Source organism: Lathyrus oleraceus, chromosome 3, assembly GCF_024323335.1.
Source record: "Lathyrus oleraceus cultivar Zhongwan6 chromosome 3, CAAS_Psat_ZW6_1.0, whole genome shotgun sequence".
Lineage (NCBI taxonomy): Eukaryota > Viridiplantae > Streptophyta > Magnoliopsida > Fabales > Fabaceae > Lathyrus > Lathyrus oleraceus.
Genome location: NC_066581.1, coordinates 232,792,263 through 232,810,830, shown reverse-complemented (window position 1 = coordinate 232,810,830; position 18,568 = coordinate 232,792,263). Strand labels below are relative to the sequence as shown.

At 35.3% G+C, this 18,568-nt stretch overlaps 1 protein-coding gene and 1 long non-coding RNA gene across 2 annotated transcripts; one reads left to right on the top strand and one right to left on the bottom strand.

Moving 5' to 3' along the window:
- The first annotated feature begins 13,479 nt into the window (after positions 1–13,479).
- On the top strand, positions 13,480–14,528 carry LOC127129107 (probable aquaporin SIP2-1). Its single transcript, XM_051058405.1, has 3 exons — positions 13,480–13,767; positions 13,938–14,201; positions 14,304–14,528. The coding sequence occupies exons 1-3, from the start codon at positions 13,480–13,482 to the stop codon at positions 14,457–14,459; spliced, it is 708 nt and encodes a 235-aa protein (XP_050914362.1). The 3' UTR covers positions 14,460–14,528.
- Positions 14,529–15,425: 897 nt separating this feature from the next.
- Positions 15,426–18,025, bottom strand: LOC127129106 (uncharacterized). The gene is made up of 2 exons (XR_007806169.1): positions 17,906–18,025; positions 15,426–15,677 (listed from the first exon to the last, which is right to left on the bottom strand). It is a non-coding gene; the product is annotated as an uncharacterized LOC127129106 (long non-coding RNA).
- Positions 18,026–18,568: the final 543 nt, after the last annotated feature.

Sequence of the window (18,568 nt, the reverse complement as noted above, 5' to 3'; positions counted from 1 at the left end):
AAAGCACCTGCTGAGAGGTGTTTTTTATGGCTTGGTGGTTTTTGTTCGTCCGAACTTCTCAAGCTTCTGGTATAGTGATGTTCGAAGGAAAACGGCAAGTGATATCACGCGACTGTCATTGCAGCAAAACAATCGTAGCCCTGCAAAGATCAAACCAAATCCACATCGAAGCTACTGCGACACAAACACACAAAAACCAGTCCAATTCCAAAAAAAAAAGAGAAAACACATATTCAAGTGAGTTACAGTGGTGAATTGTTTCTTACCAACAGTGAACTTTTGGAAATGAAGAGAATTGAGAAGGGGACCACAAGTGGAATAAGGACAAAACTCCCCAGACATCCTCTGTACAAACAAACCTCTCCACTACACAGCAGACCTCTACTACACAGCAGGAAACACAGCAGAGGAAAGAGATGGGTCATATATAAAAGAGGGATTACTATTCACAACAACCCTAATTTTTGGAAAGGAGTCGTTACTGTTCACTAAGAGAAAAAAAGAATCGACGACAAGGAGAAAAAAAAACCATAGTTTTTCTTGGTGGTGAAGAGCGGACAAGAAGATCAAAAACCGGTTCAGACAGAACCTTACCTACATCTGTCGGTCAATCTCGCCGCAACCGGTTAGTTTCCTTTTCGAGTTTCTATTTCCATTTCTCCGTTTAGCTTTCCTTGAAGCTTCCATTTGTGTGGTTATCTTGCCGTTAAATCTTTGTTGTTCAAAATGGAAAGAAACAGGATCTATGTGCGTTAAGATGAATTTGTTTGAGTTCTGTTACTGTTTTCCACTTTGTGTTTTATTTAAAAGGCTTGGTCCATTTTTTTTACGTTATGTGTTAGCGCTTGAGATTTTATGACAAGGATGTTTATCTGGTGGAGTTGGTAGAAGGGATGCTTTGGCAAATCCTTGGTCCTTGGTTCAATACCTGTGTGCACCATATTTTTATTTTACAGCATTTTTTAATTTCTATTTCACATTTCTTTTTAATCCCCTCATTATTCCTAATGTTTACCCTTTTATTTTATTTTAATTGTTAAACATCGATTTTTAATTTATGGATTTGGCAATTTTCTTGTTATTTATCCATGATTATTTTTATCGATATATTGATAGTATTTCGCCGCGTTTTGATTAATCGCATATGACATTTCAATTATTGTCAACATGCGCAAACCGGCTTTGAGCACATTATTTAGGTTTTGTGTGCCCCTCAATTTCCATCTGTGCAAATCCCGATTTTATCTTTTTTCGATTTAATTTTTAAGTTTGTTGTAAATATAACTTGTTGTGTTATTTTCTTCACATGGCTTACTCTTGGGCTTTCTTACAATGAGACAGTTCTCTTGCACTTACACTCATATATCGCATTGTTTGTTATTTGGGCCTGATTTAATTGTTTCATTACTTTGAATCCCCATTTGACAAAATGTACCCCACTCCCCCGATGTGTAATAATTTTACTGTTTTATTTCTTTATTGCTTGACTGTTTAGTTAGCTACTAACACAAGAATAAAATCAACAATTTCCAAAAGACCAAAAATAAGACTCAATCCAATGTCGAGTATTTTCTCAATAAACAAATCAATCCATTTCTTCCTCCCGATCTATTCCATTTCTTTCAAATCTTCATCAAGTGCTTGATCCAACGTCAAGCCATTTTTCATAATAAAAACTCAAAAAATATTAATTCATATTTAAGACCTTTTCAATAAAGATGGAAATGGAACGTGGTGGATACCACACACTCTTAAGACTAAGATTCGAGGTGGATGCCTCGCCTATCTTAGCTCTCGCCATCATCCAAATTCATCTATTCTGTTTCTCTCTGTCATACGGTGAACTGACTTTGTGTGTTTTGCTTTGGAAAGCAAATGTCGCGGATAGCAAGAGTCGCCACCGACTTTTCTTTTATCCAATAAGGAAAGGTGGAAAAGAACAGGAAAGACCTTAATTAGATTTTGGGTTCGGGAGGTACATTATACAAAGGGAAGGTGTTAGCACCCTTTGTATCCATGGTTATCCATGGGCTCTTAATTGCTTGATCACTTATGTTTGTCGGAAAAAGTGTTTGTGAATTGCTTAAAAAATGTTTTGAAAAGAGAGTTTAACTTTGTAATGATTCTTGTACGAATGTATACAAAGTATTTATCTCGTTTAATTTTGAAAGCGGTTTAGAAAAAATATAACTTGGCAATGATTCTAGTACGAACGTATACTAAGTGGTGATTTTCTAGTATTTGCAAAGCGTGAGGTATGAAAAATGTTTTAGGTTGTGAGCCAGCAATTAAGAGTTATACCTACCCAAGGTCTTTATGGGCATTTCCTATCCTTATGAGGGTAAAACTGTCCTTACTATTGAGAAGTAAGTAGTCTTATCCCTTTGGATGTAAAGGGACATCGTAGGGTCATCGTTTGGTCATTGAAGGCAACATTTGTAAGGATACCTTAGCATTCGAAGGGACGATCATCATTTAATCGTAGGCTACAACGACGGGACATCGAGGGACAAAATCATATATTCGAAGGCAACATCCGAGGGACTATGATTTATCTTATAGGGACATGATGATTTAACCGAAGGGTCTTTGCTAAGTGTATCTCCACATTCGCGGGACATGACCGTAATACCGTAATATCATAAGGCAACAGAGAGAGGTCCAAGATCACATATTCAAAGGCAATATTTTACAATCAATTAGGCAATTAGGGTGAATCCCCACATTATAATCAATTAGGTAATTAGGTCCATACTAAAATCAATTAAGTAATTAGGATGAATCTCCACATTAAACTCAATTAGGTAATTAGGACGAATCTCCACATTAAAATCAATTATGTAATTAGGATGAATCTCCACAAGGGTATCCCACAAATAAAGTGGGATACCTAACAAGCTACCTTCTCCGGGAGTATGTGAACCCTTACAAAACTCAGCAAACAGGTCAGAATACCAAATCAGGGTGCAATCGAGAATTGCACCAAACAAAAGGAACACAGCGGTAGGACAGAATAGAACAGAACAGAACAGAAAAATCCTAGAATAAAACATATCCGATAAGCATAGAACAGAACAGAAAAATCAGCGACTGTCACGTTCGCTCCTGCCTCGCCTAGCGAAGGCTTAGCGAACGCTCGCTACATGCCCGCTTAGCGATGTGCTAGCGAGCGACTGCAGGTTCTGGTTTTAATGACAGTACAATTCCAGAAAGCTCCAAACCCTATGGCATCCATTACAGAAATTACATGGTTAAACGTTCAAGATATTCATACATACTTAAACTCACATGCAAAAACTTAAGATATTTTTATAAATTCAATCATAATGCCACATGCAAGTTAAGGACATAAAGCGGTAATAGTAATGCAAACCTGTTTGCAACTGAATTGCAACCTTGAATTGGCAAGTCACTCTTAGGGTTGGCGCCGGATTGAGTTGGGTGGAGGTAACCTTGGTGCAGATGAGTTTCCTTCAGGGTTTCCTTTAGGGTTGCTCTGAACTCTCTGGGTTAGCCTCCAGGGTTTGCTGTGTTGCTTCTGTTAGGGTGTCCTTGCTAGGGTTTCTGTCTGTCTGCCTCTGTCCCCTTTTTCTGAATGAATGGTCTGCTATTTATAATAATTTTAGTGACCTGATGGGCTCAGAATGAAGCCCAGAATTTTCTGGTATTCGCAAGCTTCGCTAGGCGAGCGGCGTAGCGACGGGTTCGCTAGGCGAATGATTTGCTCGCCTAGCGAGCATGCCAGTTTGAGCCATTTTCTGGATTTGGCCATCTGTGAGCTGGGTCTTTGTTCCTTTAAGATCAATGCCTTGAAAAATAAGTTGGAGTGCCTTGAAAAATGCCTTGTAATATTAACGGGCAAATTTTGGGGTATGACACTCTCAAACATTCTTTCAAAATTTCTCTTAAACGTCCATCAATGCTTGATCCAATTTCAAGTCATTTTCACAACAAAATTCAAAATACTTAATTCCTATCTAAACACTTTTCAATAAAGATGGAAATGGAACATGGTGGATACCGTGCACTCCTGAGATTAAGATTCGAGGTGGATGCCTCGCCTATCTTAGCTCTCGCCATCATTTAAAATTGTCAATGCGGTTTCTTCAAACCCTTTCTCAATCAAATTCAAAAACACTTAATTCTTATTAAACACTTTTACAAATAAGATGGAAATGGAACGTGGTGGATACCACGCACTCCTGAGACTAGGATTCGAGATGGATATCTCGCTCATCCAAGTTCTCGCCATTACTCAAAACACATTAAACCAATCAATTTCTTTTTCTCGCCGCCGTGCGATTAACCCTTCAAACCCTTTCTCAAACGAAAGGTACTTTGTTTCAAAACAATGCAAGGCAATGTTTTTCCACTTGTTTTGGGTAGTCCAACAATGTTTTCGTCGATTTGACACAAAGTAGCTTTCGCTAAAATCGACCAACAAACAAACATTTTTCTACCCAGAACTACGTAAGCCTTGATTTCTCTGTTGAGACACGTAGGAGCAGGATTTGTAAATCTTATCAGGCCCATTAATAAAAAACTTAGGTTTAGTCCTTCGTCAAAAAAATCCAAAAACATTCTCCTCTCATCCTTTCTTTCTTTCCCACCTGATAACTTAAAGCCTAACATTTTAAACTAACACTAACGCATACAACTAACCTAATGGTTCCCGTTGAGTACAACGGACGTGAGGGGTGCTAATACCTTCCCCTCGCGTAATCGACTCTCGAACCCTGATTTGGTTGCGACGACCAATATCATTGTCGTTATTTCTTGGGTTTTATCGATATTTCCCCTTTCCTTTTTAGGAATAAATAAAAGTTCGGTGGCGACTCTGTTCAGTCCATCATTGCGAGCGTGCGATTACGCTTCGCTTAGGTCGTATTCTCACTTTTCCCGAGATACGACACCAGTCCGGTGAGGTCCACCGGAGAAGATGACCGGAGCCCTAACTCTGGTGGTGTGTTGGCACTCTCCCATCCCTTTGATCATGTTTAAACATTTTAATCCTGACATTTGGTTTGCATGACCATGTTTGCAGCACGTTTGACTAGTGTATTTGGTGGACACCACACGCGTGCCCATCAGATCTGCCACCTCAATTAATGAGAGAGATCTGATGGCCCCTGATTTTCCATAATTTCTGATTTTCTTTTAATTGCTCTTATTTTATTTAATTCATAATAAATCCATTTTTAATCCAAAAAATATGGGTCTTTCACACAAAAAAAATATTTTTTTCTCTTCCATATTCTGAATTAAAATTATTTTTTGGATTAATTTTGGTATTTTTCATGAATTGAATGTTTTTATGCATATTTTTAATTGTTTAAAAATACTTCTGACTTTCTAAAAATTGTGAAATTTTTTGGCTAAGGTCCTTTGACCTTGTTTGACCTAAGATAAGTCCCTTGGCCATTTATTTGGTGTTTTGAAGGGATTTTAGATTTTGTCCAAATTAAAATGTATTTTAATTCATTTTTAATGTGATTTTTAATTGATTAAATGTTTAAAAACATTGTTGAGCCATTTGTGTGGTCTTGTTTTGTTTGACTTTCTGTTTGGGCCATGGTCATGATGGATTTGGCTATTGTTGGATCAAAACCATTGGATTTATGGGATTGGTGAAATGTACATTTCATCTCCCAAGATGAATGGATGGTTTTGATCAGATGAAATTCCCCCTCCCTCCTCATCTTCATCCCTATTCTTCCCCATTCCCTCATTTGACCAATGAAATCTCTAATGTCTAAAGGCTAATTGGTTCATTAATGACCTTGTGTCAGACGAATCAATATAAGTATGACTGAGATAGGTCCCTCCCATTTTCTTTTAATGTGTGGTATGTTTTAGGAGTTTGGTTCTTTGTACCAAACCTCTAACATGCATTAACAACTATATTTTTATTGCCCGACCTCAGATAGTTGTGACTTCTACATAAGTTCAATTATGATTGCTTAACATAGAGCTAAATTTGACCCTTAAGGCATATCATTCTAGTAAGTGAGATTGTAAGTCTCTCATTCTTCATGGCATTGTGTGGAGACTTGACCTTTTTCCTTTCATGAGAGCTAGTGACATACTTGTTGAATTATCCAAGTGGGAGCCCTTCTCATGGAAGATGTCTTGGTTTAAGGATCCATACTTGTGAATGAAGTGTTGAGTGTTCTCCAAAGAATGACTTAATCAATTAAAACTCAACACTAACATTTGACTAACCATTGACTAACTCTTATACATTATGCTTTTACTTTCAGGTCATTTACTTTATGCAATTTAAATTTTAGTCATTTATCATCCATTGCCATTTACATTTCATATAACTTGTTTATGTTTAAGTCCTTTTTCACTTTACTCATTTGAGTCATATCTTGTGATTGTATATATTGTTTGTCTATTTTGATTTTGTTTGTGGTCTCAGGACCTTAAAACACCTAATAACAATAAAAACCCCAAAAAACATTTGGTGGACTGTTGGAACTTGATCTGAGCTTTGGACTTAGAACTAGGCAACTTCCCATGTGCTAAAGGACTTGGCCAATGTTAACATTTTGAGACTGAGCTATCTTTGACCATTGCCTTCATCTGATGCAAGACTTGAGGATTTCTTGGATTCATCTGCTACTCTGTCTTTGTGCTTAATTGTTATTTTGATCTTATTGTTTATATCTGATGCTTTATTCTGAGTTAATCAAGGAATATTTCATATGATACATTGGAAGACAATGAAGAGTGCTAGCTATTGGAGTGCTTGCTTGGATGTGGCTATCTTTATTTGATGCCTTGATCTTCATGATGTCTGGATATTACTCATTGCTTATTGCTTATTTCTTTTCAAAGTCCAAAGGAAAATGGGTTTCTATATGACATTCTTGTCTGATGGATTGCATCCCATTGGTCAAATATTTTCAACTCTTAACTTTTAATTTGTGCTTAGGATAGCATGTTCATCTCCTCCCACTTCTTAAATTTCAAAATCTCTCCCACTTTTCAAAAACCTTCTTTGCTTGTGATTTCAAACTTAGACATTGTTTAATGATTAGAAACTTTGGCCTTATGCCATTGAATTTTCAAACTTTTTTTCTTAAAACAAACTTGTAAATAAACTTAACCATATTGACTCAAATTTCAAGAGACAAAAAGAAATAACAATCCATTCAAATTTTTGGCCTCTTGTGCCACCTTTTTACTTAAGCTTTTGTTAAAATTGATTCACCAACTCCTTTGAAATTTTTACCACGAACTACGGGGTTTTGATCCCTCATTTTTATGTTGGTACGTAGGCATAAGACCGAAGGTCTTGTCAAACACAAAAATATAATCAATAAATTCTTTTCTTATCCCCACCCTCCACTTTATCAAACATCATTTATACCAAAAACACACGCATACATAAAAAAGAGCTCCCTAGGAGTACCTAGGACACTTTGGGTGCTAACACCTTGCCTCCGTGTAACCAACCCCCTTACTTGTAATCTTTGGAATTTTATTAGTTTTGATTTAAAAACTTATTATCTTTTGGATTTTGTTCATATTTTTCCCTTTTCCTTTGGAAACAACAAAAGCGCAGTGGCGACTCTGGTTTTATTGACGTTAAGGTTATCCATAACTTGATGGTCATGAATTTACCGCTACAAGCTTATGAAACCTTTTAAGAGCCTCAGTGGGATTTTTTATCTTGAGAGCAATAATATTTGTCATGCTCAGCGAGGTGTTCGACATAGAATCATGCTCAAGTTTTTTGTGACCAGTTTGAGGAGTCTCTTTGGTTGGCGCAGTTTCAATGTTGGGCATAACTTACTCTTCGTTATTTCTTATTGGGTTGTCCGATTGAAAATTAGTTGGAATAATATTGTCGTGAACATAGGCAGTGTTATTTTCTATCTCTTCCATGCAATAGGGAGAGTTCAACTCGACATCAATTACCACATTAGGAGGCGGTTGGATGGATACGATTGGCGTTTTGTTGGTTGTTTGAGGAGTTGTATGAATAGTTAAAACACTGGAGTTAAGAAAATATGACCAACGAATGTGTGAGATTGTGTCGGAGGAAGCAGATCGAGGGATACTTGTTGGGGTCACTTCGTTGTTACCTGTATCTCTGGGTTTTCCTGAAAAGAGAGATAAGTAACTTTTAAAGTTGAAATGGAGACATTTAAGACATACAGGAAAAAAATTAGGCATACCTTGGAGATGTTGGGTTGTGCTTCTTTGATTGGTTTGTCTAGAGGTTGGTTGAGTGCTTCATTAGCAGGAGGTGAAGGGTTTGGAGTCTCCTCTCATTTTTCGCTTTGTCTTGTGTGACTTTGGAAGGACCAACAATGGTGGTATCATGGCCTTTTTTGGATTTGGGCTTGGTGAGGGTCCCTTTCTTCTTATGGCTGATAGTTGGTATTGGGGGAGCTTTAGGCCTCGATCTAGAAAAGATGAGGGGTTCATCAGGTTCTTCTGAACTTTTTTCATCTAATTGAACTCTGGTTAGCGGGGGAGGAGCCTGAAAAGAGTAGGTCGATTTAAACAAGCATACAAATAAAAAAGGGAGAGGATAACAAGTTAAGTTGAAGTTTGATGTAGTACTTGGGTTGAAGTGGTGACAGGCTTCCGATTCTTATTTTTTAAGTGATTGGTGGGGGAACCAGGGTCACGCTTTTGATTATAAAAAGATTAGACTGTAAAGACCAACTCAGATACTGATAAAGTTTGAAGAAGAAGGGAATACTTTTTTCTTGGGCTCTTTTGTTCGCCTCAGTTCCAATGCGCCAGAAGGTTTTTTGACATCGTCATCAGTTGGGGTTTCCGATTCATTCAAAAATCAAAATATGAGAAAGAGGTAAAGGAAAGTAAGTTAAAGATGTCGATTGAGAAGTATACCTTATTGTTCCTGATACTCTGGCATGTTGGAAAGAGCATGAGAAAGCCTTTTGTGGAAATCTTCTTCTGAGAAATGGTTGGTGAAATATTTCGTCCGCCAGTTATGGAATTCATCTATTACGAAGAATGATTGTTGGAATTGGAAGGTTGAGAGTTGAAGAACCTAGTGCGGGAGAAAGCGGCACAAGATTTATAGTCTTCAAAGTTGAATTTGCATTTTGACCAGCAAATATGTTCTTCCCAGACATAAAGAGAGGTAGGTTAAAATTGGATGAAGTTAAATTGTTTGGCTACTAGGTTAGGATGATAACCGACAAAGCCATAACCAAGAGCGCTAACTTCGATTCTGGTTGAAAAAAGTGTGGAGGTCAGGAAGACTGCCCAGACTGAGTTTGACATAGTAGCGAAGGATGAAGAAATGCTAGGAAACTGGTTTATAAGCCAGGACGAACCTATGAGGTAATCCACAAAAGGAGCCATTGAGCTGTCGAAAGTTGGCGAGTCGAAAAATAAGTTGATATACTTTGGGAGGATCCTTGGGAGTGGATTTTCTTAGGGGGTGATCCAATCCAACCTAGTACCCTCGATGGTTGTACCTTCGTCTTGCAGCAGTAATCTTGGGAGGTGGTCACATGAAATTTTGGCTCGAAAGTGGCGTTCAGCCACAATTGTAGGAGCTAAAAGGGACCTGAAACTAGGAATGACTTATTGGTCTCAGGGAGGTGTTTTTGGTTTGTAAGAAGCCTCTCCAAGTGATTGGTAGAAGTTGGCTAGAAAGAGTTTTCTCAAAGAAATTTTTCGACCTTCATGCAGCTAGATGGCTATGGGAACAAACTTCTTGGCTACCTGTAGAGAACTAGAGCAGAAGATATAAGATGATAGCTAAAAGGTTAGAAAGGTTATATGCTCATGGTCTGAGTCTTCGTCATTTGTTTTGTCATGATTATCGAGGATAAAGTTCTTGCAACCAAAGTGTTCAATGGTGAATTCGTTTTTGGTTTCTAGTGTCGGAGCGAAGGTTGCACCTAGAGGATTCAAACCTGTAATGGCTACATTGAACAAAGTCAATGTTAACATGCCATAGGGAAGCAGTAAAGTATTGGTCGATCCTTCCCAGAAGAAGATCGAAGCCAATAACATAATTGGGTTATATTTAGGACCCATCCTAGAAATGTTAACCATGTCGTAGATGCCCAGTTTCTCCCATTGTGCCTTCCTTTGAGACCGAACCTTATCGAGCCAGGCGATATACTCTTTGCTTATAGTAGGTGGTGCTGATCGAAACACACATGTAGGTTTGGCCATGAAAGATAGGTCGAGAGCATGTTCTTCAAACGCAAAAGGAAAAATGGTTGGGTAGCCTGAAAAAAACCGTGAAACTTTCTCAGCATGTGACCTCTTTGTGGGATAAGGTCCCAAAAAGGAGTACAGTTTGTTATGCAGAGAATAAGGAATAAGAACCTATTTTTCCCAAATGGAAGTTTTCTCATATGACGAAGGAGGTTCGGGAATGTTGTCTCTCACTTCCTCATCCATGTTTGGTAAGATTGTGAAAACAAATGGGTTTTTTCCAGTGTCAGATTTAGAGGGCATTGTTTGAGTGGAAACCATGGTTGGAAATGGAGTTTTGTTAAAACGAAAAAGAGTGAAAGGATTTTGTTGCTCTGCGTAAGAAAAAAATGTAAGAGGAGTTGAAAGGAGGAAGAAGAAGATAGGAGTTGAAAAGTGTTATTAATAAGCTTCTCAATAAATGTACTGAATCAGACACATGACATTCGTGTGGGGGAGATTGAAGCATTTTTGGGGGTTACGAAGCATAACATTAATGTGAGTGAAAGCAGTTATGGACGACGTGCAAACCCACGACCTCCTAGGAAGTATGAGTAATGATGAGATTCTGAGCGGATCTCATGGAAAATGACAATGCACCGTAAAAACGGTAATGATGACGATGGCATCAATAGAAGCGAAAACATCATCGAAAAATGTGATAAAAAAGGCCATGTCTCTCTTGTTTGATTCATATCTAAACATGACCTTTTGGGGGGCAATTTGTTACCTTGGATTTTTCGACTTGACTATAAGTAGTAAGTATTAATGGGACAACAATGAATATGCTAGGTTGAAGGACAAGGTAAAATAAAGTCGAAGGGGAACCAAACTGATGCCAAATCGGAAGTCACATATAGTGATGTCGGTCGAAGTAACTCCACGTCGATGGGCATTATAAGAGTTTGGAGACTTAGTGAAGTTGAGTACTATGATATGTTGGCTAAGGTTGGAGTTCATCATTACAATAAAAACAATGTTGACTTAGGCATTGCATGTGGAAAATGCTAGAGTGGGTTGTCATAACATGGTTGACATTAAAGACTTCGACGTGGGGAGTCAGATCTTGATGACTAGTAAAAATAGTTAATATATTTGAATGGTGTTAAAAGAGCGGGAACTGGTTTAGTATAGACGGTTACTCGAAGACACATGGAGGCTCGTCAGAGAGAACCACTGCATAGGGATGAAATGTGTCGTGATAGGGTTAGTCGACCGTTCTTGGGTAGTTATTTTATACTAGTATATAAAGGGACTTATGTTCATTTGGGAAGTGGTCCGTAATTGTACACATATTCTGTAAACTCAAAGTATCTTCTCATTTGAGAAACAAGTGAGAAAAATGTACGTATGCGTTCCACAATTTATAAATTTCAAGTCTTTTCACATTTCAGTATCTTTTATGCATTGCGTTACCTTTCAATTTCACTTTACAGTTCATGCTTCTACTTCACCTTGCATTTTGTTTTCAATCTTTATTCTAAAAATCTTTTATTTCAAATCTTGCTTCAAAGCAACATTGAAATAAATCGAAGAAGTTACCCTTTGATTTCGACACAAAATATTGTTCAAAACCATAAATGCACATAAATATGTTCAAGAGATTTTCGAGTTTGATCCCTTAAGCATTAACAAAAACTTGTATTTGTTTACCAAATTTCACATTAAACACGCGTACAACAAGAAATACAAACAATGATGTTTCAATCGTGGGGGATAAAATAATACATACCTGAGACAAAACTTCTCCTCTTCATTGCTTTTCTCTATTGTTGCAGGAATTTTGTCCAATGGTGCTCCTGAATCTTGATGAAGCGTGGTTACAAAGAACGATTAAGGATGCTTTTTTTTTCTGGGTTGGAGACGCATTAGAAGGGTTCTTCAGAATTGAGGGGAAACACGTTTCTGGGCTAGGATTCTTGAGTAATTGGGGAAAAGATGGTTGAGGAATGAAGTGAAACACGTTTCTGGACTAGGATGTTTTTATAACATAACTGCATAATAATTATTGTTTAGTTTTAATTATTTTCTAAATTTTAAAATATAAATCAAATATAAATGATTTTAAATGACTAGGTAATGTTTTTCCAACTCGAGTCAATATTCTATTTGTCACCTCATAGCTGAACATGCCACATAGTCAATTCTGAACGGGAGACAAAAAAAAAACAAGAATATTCAAAATAAAGGACTTAAAATTAAAAGTATAAAATGAAAGAAAGGAGAACCAAAATTATATTTAAGTTTTATTTTTATTATTATGTATACATATTAATTTTTCAATTTTATTAAATAGATCACTATTACACTTATACAAATTTTAATATAAAATATTTGTGTATTTATTAGCTCAACAATATCATTCATGTTTTTTTAATGTTAGTTAAAAATTTAAAATATAATAATACATTATAAAGATATATTATTTTTTATTAGAAACATGAGTAAACGAGTATGAATAAAGATATTGAGGTACCTATAAAGTACAAGTAGAAATGTTGATGTCACGTGGATATGAGCTTCGATATGGAGATTTTTCAAACTGCGGATACGAGAATGGATATTATAGTACCCTATCCAAAATCAACTCATTGTCATCCTTAAGAATGAGTAACTTATTGTTTGATCGATAAACGTTGATATCATATTCAAATTTTGATCTAATTTACCTTTACAAAATCGATTTATAACGTAAGAACTATCACTCTATATAAAATTTTTAAAGATGGTATCTCTGACCAATTCTTGGTTTGATCTTCCAATAGTTCTAATTTTTTTTAAATGACTTTATTTAGAATTTGATTTAAAACTCAATAAGTGCTCTGCAAAATATAAAAAAAAAATCATAATTAATGACATTTGCATGGCAATGGCACTCATCCGGCAAACACAACTTTGAGATCTAGAGTTAGAACTAGGAACAAAATATTCAGCAACTCAATATCAACATTTATGTTGAGCTTTATTTAGAATCCGATTTAAAGCACACGAAGTGTTGTGCCGGGAATAATACAAACATCATAATTTATCGACGACGACGTTTGCATGGCAATGGTACCCATTGAGTAGAGTACATACCCCATTTCTTTGCCCACATTCCACATTCAACGTCATTTTCTTAGTAAATTACCAGCTACCACGTTCACCATTTGCATGCCACCGCAATATCACTCGTTGAGTGTATCATATTTATAAACAGCCTCCATGTTTGTCTGATTCATTCATGTTTCAAACATCATAGAAAACACCATCTCATAGAGCCTCTTATTGTTGAAGATGGAACGTCGAAGTAGGTTGGTTTTTGTATCAGATTTTGTTCTATCATTCATGTGGGTATGTTCTGGCATTCTCGTTCGATTAATTGTCTTCAAAATTATAGGTTTTTCTCATACTCATCTCGCGGAGATTATCAAGCTTTCATTTTCCATAGCCAACATGTTCTTGTTTGCTTTCCTTGCCAAGATTTCTCGCGGTGCCTACAATCCTCTTCCTGTTTTGGTTGATGCTATTACCGGAGATTTTCGTAACTTCTTTCTCTGTGTTGGTTTTAGAGTTCCTGCTCAGGTTAATTATACCTTCTTTTTTGAGGGACTAAAACATTGAAATTATTAGAAAATAGAAGAGATGTTTAGTGAGTAAAAGAATATAAGGCGTCAATTATTTTTTATGCATTTCAACTAAAAATCTTAATATGTCTGAACCTCACATTCTAATAATAATAATAATTCTTTTAGGTGGTTGGATTTATTGTCGGAGTAAAACTTGTTATTAGTACTATTCCTGAAGTAGGACGTGGACCACGTTTGAATGTTGACATTCTTCGAGGAGCATTGACAGAAGGATTACTAACATTTGTAGTTGTAAGCATTTCACTTGGGCTTACCACAACCAAAATTCGCAAAAGTTTCTTCATGAAGACTTGGATTTCCAGCCTATCCAAGTTAACACTACATATACTTGGCTCTAATCTAACCGGTGGTTGTATGAACCCCGTTTCTGTAAGTACTCTCGTATTTGAGTTTATCTATAGTTGATATATGAGTTTTGGTCATGTGAACTATAGAATTTTTTTGCTAAGAAACCTTGATTGACATGTTTAGGTAATGGCATGGACGTATGTTCGAGGAGATCACATAACAAAGGAACACATCTTCGTATATTGGGTTGCCCCTATAAAAGCAACTATTCTAGCAGTGTGGACATTCAAATTATTAGTACGACGTATAAAAACAGGCTCCAAAAGTAAATCAGATTGAAAAAATATCATTATTTTAGAATAAATGTTTGATTTGTATTCGTTGTATCATATTTTTACCACTTTGTGACCAGACCTGGTCCTACCCTAAGTTCACTAAAACTAGTGTTATAAATCTTTAATATTTTAGATTTTAAATTTAAGCCAAATAAATATAATTTTCATTGAAGGTTATAATTTATTCTAGACCGGTCAAAAGGTCTCATGATCGCGACCCAAAAAATACCATGATCCACCTTGTCATTCATGTCTCGGGTAAGCTATCCTTGATTAGAGGATATTAAATCCAAATTCAGAATCCCTCTAATCGATTCCGCATTCCAAGCATGAAGATCAGTAAGCTGTTATAACCGCTATATTATATAAGGTTAAAACACGTCATTTTCCAAGTGCAATTCAAATTCTAACTTAATTCACTCATCTTATTCTCATATTAATTTAAACGTTGGGGTGTTAATTTTGTAGATCATCCCTTTTCAATCATACTTAAAGCTCAAGTCATCAGTAATAATACACAACCTCTAATTTCCTATCAATTATGGTTCCCTCAAGAAACAGTGGCTCCATGCGCGCGACTCAACATTTTATTCCCACGTTTTCCACTTTTAAACGCTCATATCTCGAATTACCGAACCGAAGCTTCCTAAACATAACAATTTGTATTTCCTAAATTCAAATCACGTATCTCTATTCTTGATTTACTCCGATCGTAGATCAACTTCGATAATCACCTTCTTGGATCTCTGACTTCCAGATCATTCAACAATGGCAAGTTCTAGAGTCTCTCACTCCACTACGATGCGTGAGGCAGCTGCAGTTGCTAAAGTCACGAGAGATCCACCACCTTCTCCTCAAAACGACAATGATAAAGTCATATCGAATACTCCACCCTGTAACATCCTAAGCTCTGACTCTTAATATAAAAGAGGATTTTCACAACTTAGGATACTACTCAACACAAAACACGCAACCTCAAAAATATTTTTCAAAAACTTTACAACAGAATTCAAAATATCTCAAAACATAAAATAATTATGCAAAACAAATACTCAATGAAAGTAACTCCAAACAGCAAATCCAAAATAAATATTTTGTTCCCGATGTTACAGATCAAAGCATAATGACCAATTAAACAACGATAAATATGAAAATAAACGAAGAAATCTCCAAGGTGATCTTCTAACTCACAAGCAACTACTCCTGCTGAGTACCTGATTGTCTGTACTCCAGAGGAGCACATGTGTCACAACAACAAAAAGGAGTGAGAATACACCTTACAAATAATAACAGTGAAAAATAGCAGCAGGATGGTAAATAATGACAATCACAAATGTATCCATCGCATAAAACACAATCACAACTAAAATAGTAATACAAATGCTAATGCCACCAACTCCTTCATCAAAATGCATGTGGTACCATGTTTTGTGGATATCATAGGTATGTTACTGATTTCTTCCACGGTCTTCGGTCCCTCACTTGAACCGATGATCCCCATCAATTGGATCTAAGACCTGCCTATAGTCTCTCAACTAGACCAACAATCCCACCAAATGGATTTGACTCCATTGAATAGACCGAAGTCCCACCTAAATCCAATATATATGTATGCATGATCATGTTTAAAAGCAAGCACACAACTCAATAATCACCACAAATCGTCATCAAAACCACCATCATCAAATTATCATCATCAAACCATTATCATCAAAATATCATCATCAAAACATCATCATCTAAACATCATTAACATCATAAAAATCATCATCAGAAGATTCCACTTTTGAATCTATAATTTGCCAATCACATGTCATCATTGTAATCCCTCTGAATTACTATACACAAATCGCCACTCAAGACCATCATTGTAATCCCTCTTTGGATTACTATACTCAAATGGTCAATAAAGACATCACTGTAATTCCTATGAATTACTCAATTAAAAATATAATTAATTTTAATAATCATATTATAACTAAAAATACATCAACAACTGAGTAAAGGTGTATTACTACTCATCAGCTAAAAAATTCATCAAAAAGCTCCAAACGTCTTAACATAATATTTTATTACTTTATTTTATACTCATAGGTCATCAAAAGTTATAATAATTCATATATAACTTTACAGAGTTTCTACACGAACTCTGAACAGCTCTATAACAATTCCTTACTTTAAAAAATAACTCTAGAGTATTCTAAAGTGCTCAAATATATTCTACTGGCAACGCTTGTCTATAAAAATAACTCATATGAACACAATTGGTTGTTCTAACAACTCTATTGATAATTTTAAATAATAAATATCCTCAACTCAATTCTACAATATTACAATCTATAATATTAAATTATTATTATTATTATTATTATTATTATTATTAATAATAAATAAAATAAAACTCATCAAATTTAACTCTAAATAATTTGAAAACAACTCTCTAATTATGTCAGAGTTACACAAAACAAAATAAAAGTATGATTCTAAAGTACTCCAAAGTACTCAATTGACAACTCTTACACAATTGAAAATACCTCAAAATAGTCAACTTAACTCTAAACTCATCAATATAGTAACTCACTATTATTATTAGTCATGTTAGACCATCAACAAAATAATAATCCTTAACACCGTGCATACCAACACGACTCTAAAACATACCAGAGTTACTCAAATAGTAACTCTGATAACTCTAAGGTAACAAATAATTCTCTTAAACTTATCAACATAACTCTAAAACTTATCTGAGTTACTCAAAGGCAACTCTAAAACATATCAAACTACTAACTATACTTTCACGTAATTATTAACAAAGTCCAATGTGTGACCATATAAATATTTATATGATTTTATTATGTGTTGTAAAGTAAACTTGTTCATTTTTTTTCAAGTAACTAGGAAACGTGGAAACTCAGGAAACATGGAAACCTAAAACAACATGTGCCAGTACCAGTACGTGTTATGTGACGATTTTTTCTTGATTTTACGATTTTCGGCAAAAAATCAGTTCTACGATATTTCTCACATTTTATGATATTTTGGAAAACATATCAAAAGGTTTCACATAAATTCATCAATAAACATATTAACAATAAGATACATTACGAAAATCCCCAAAAGGACAAGGATCAATAAGGTTTGACAACAAATTATAGCATCATAGATTTTCATGTTCATCAAATTAGAGTAATATAACAATTGATCGCCTAAAAGGGTTTTTGCCTAAACCCTTTTTAGCCAAAAACCCAAAAATCACATTCATATGCTTTTTTATTACACTAACAGAAAATTGAATGACAAATTAATCAGTAACCTCAGGGGTTTTGGTCAAATCCCTTTGGCCACCAAGTACCACAAACCATGCAAAGTTGAATATAGATATAGGAGGGTAAGGACCCTCACCATCCTAACTGCTTAAAGCCACCAATGAGTAAATAAATCTTCCCTTACCTAAAAGTTTGAAGTTTGATGGAAATTCTTCTTTTTTTTCCACGATCGCTCTCTTCCCTCTTCAGATCCGCCTCTTTTTCCAAATTCCAATTTTATGAACTTTCAAGCCCTCAGGTTAGCTTATATGTAACCCTAAAGTTTCAAATTATTTCCACTCACCCAATTATCATATTATAATTAAAATAAAATAATTATTTCATTTTATTTAAATAAAATCTCACTAAATAATTACTAGTATTTAAAAAAAAGATCTAATAATTATAAAATACTCATTTTCTATTAAATCTGATATTTTTTCTTATTACCTCTAATAATTAAATTATCTAATTATTTATAAATTAAATAATTTATATTTTATTTCTTCGCTCTCAATACTCTATATTCTCATCATTTATTAAATTACTGAAATATCCTAAATCCCATAAAGCATATAAAATAACATATAATCACAACAATTCAAAGAAGACATATATATTCACTCAATTAAGTCTAATAATTTAAATAAATTAAATATACTAATTTAAATAAATTAATTAATAAAATTCGGGGTGTTACACACCCCATGAAGATCCCATTTAGTCTTCCCTATTAGTAGGATCTTCTCCCCAGTTCTAGCAATATGAACCTTCATTTTAGCCTCCAGCACCGATGGTGGTGCCAAGA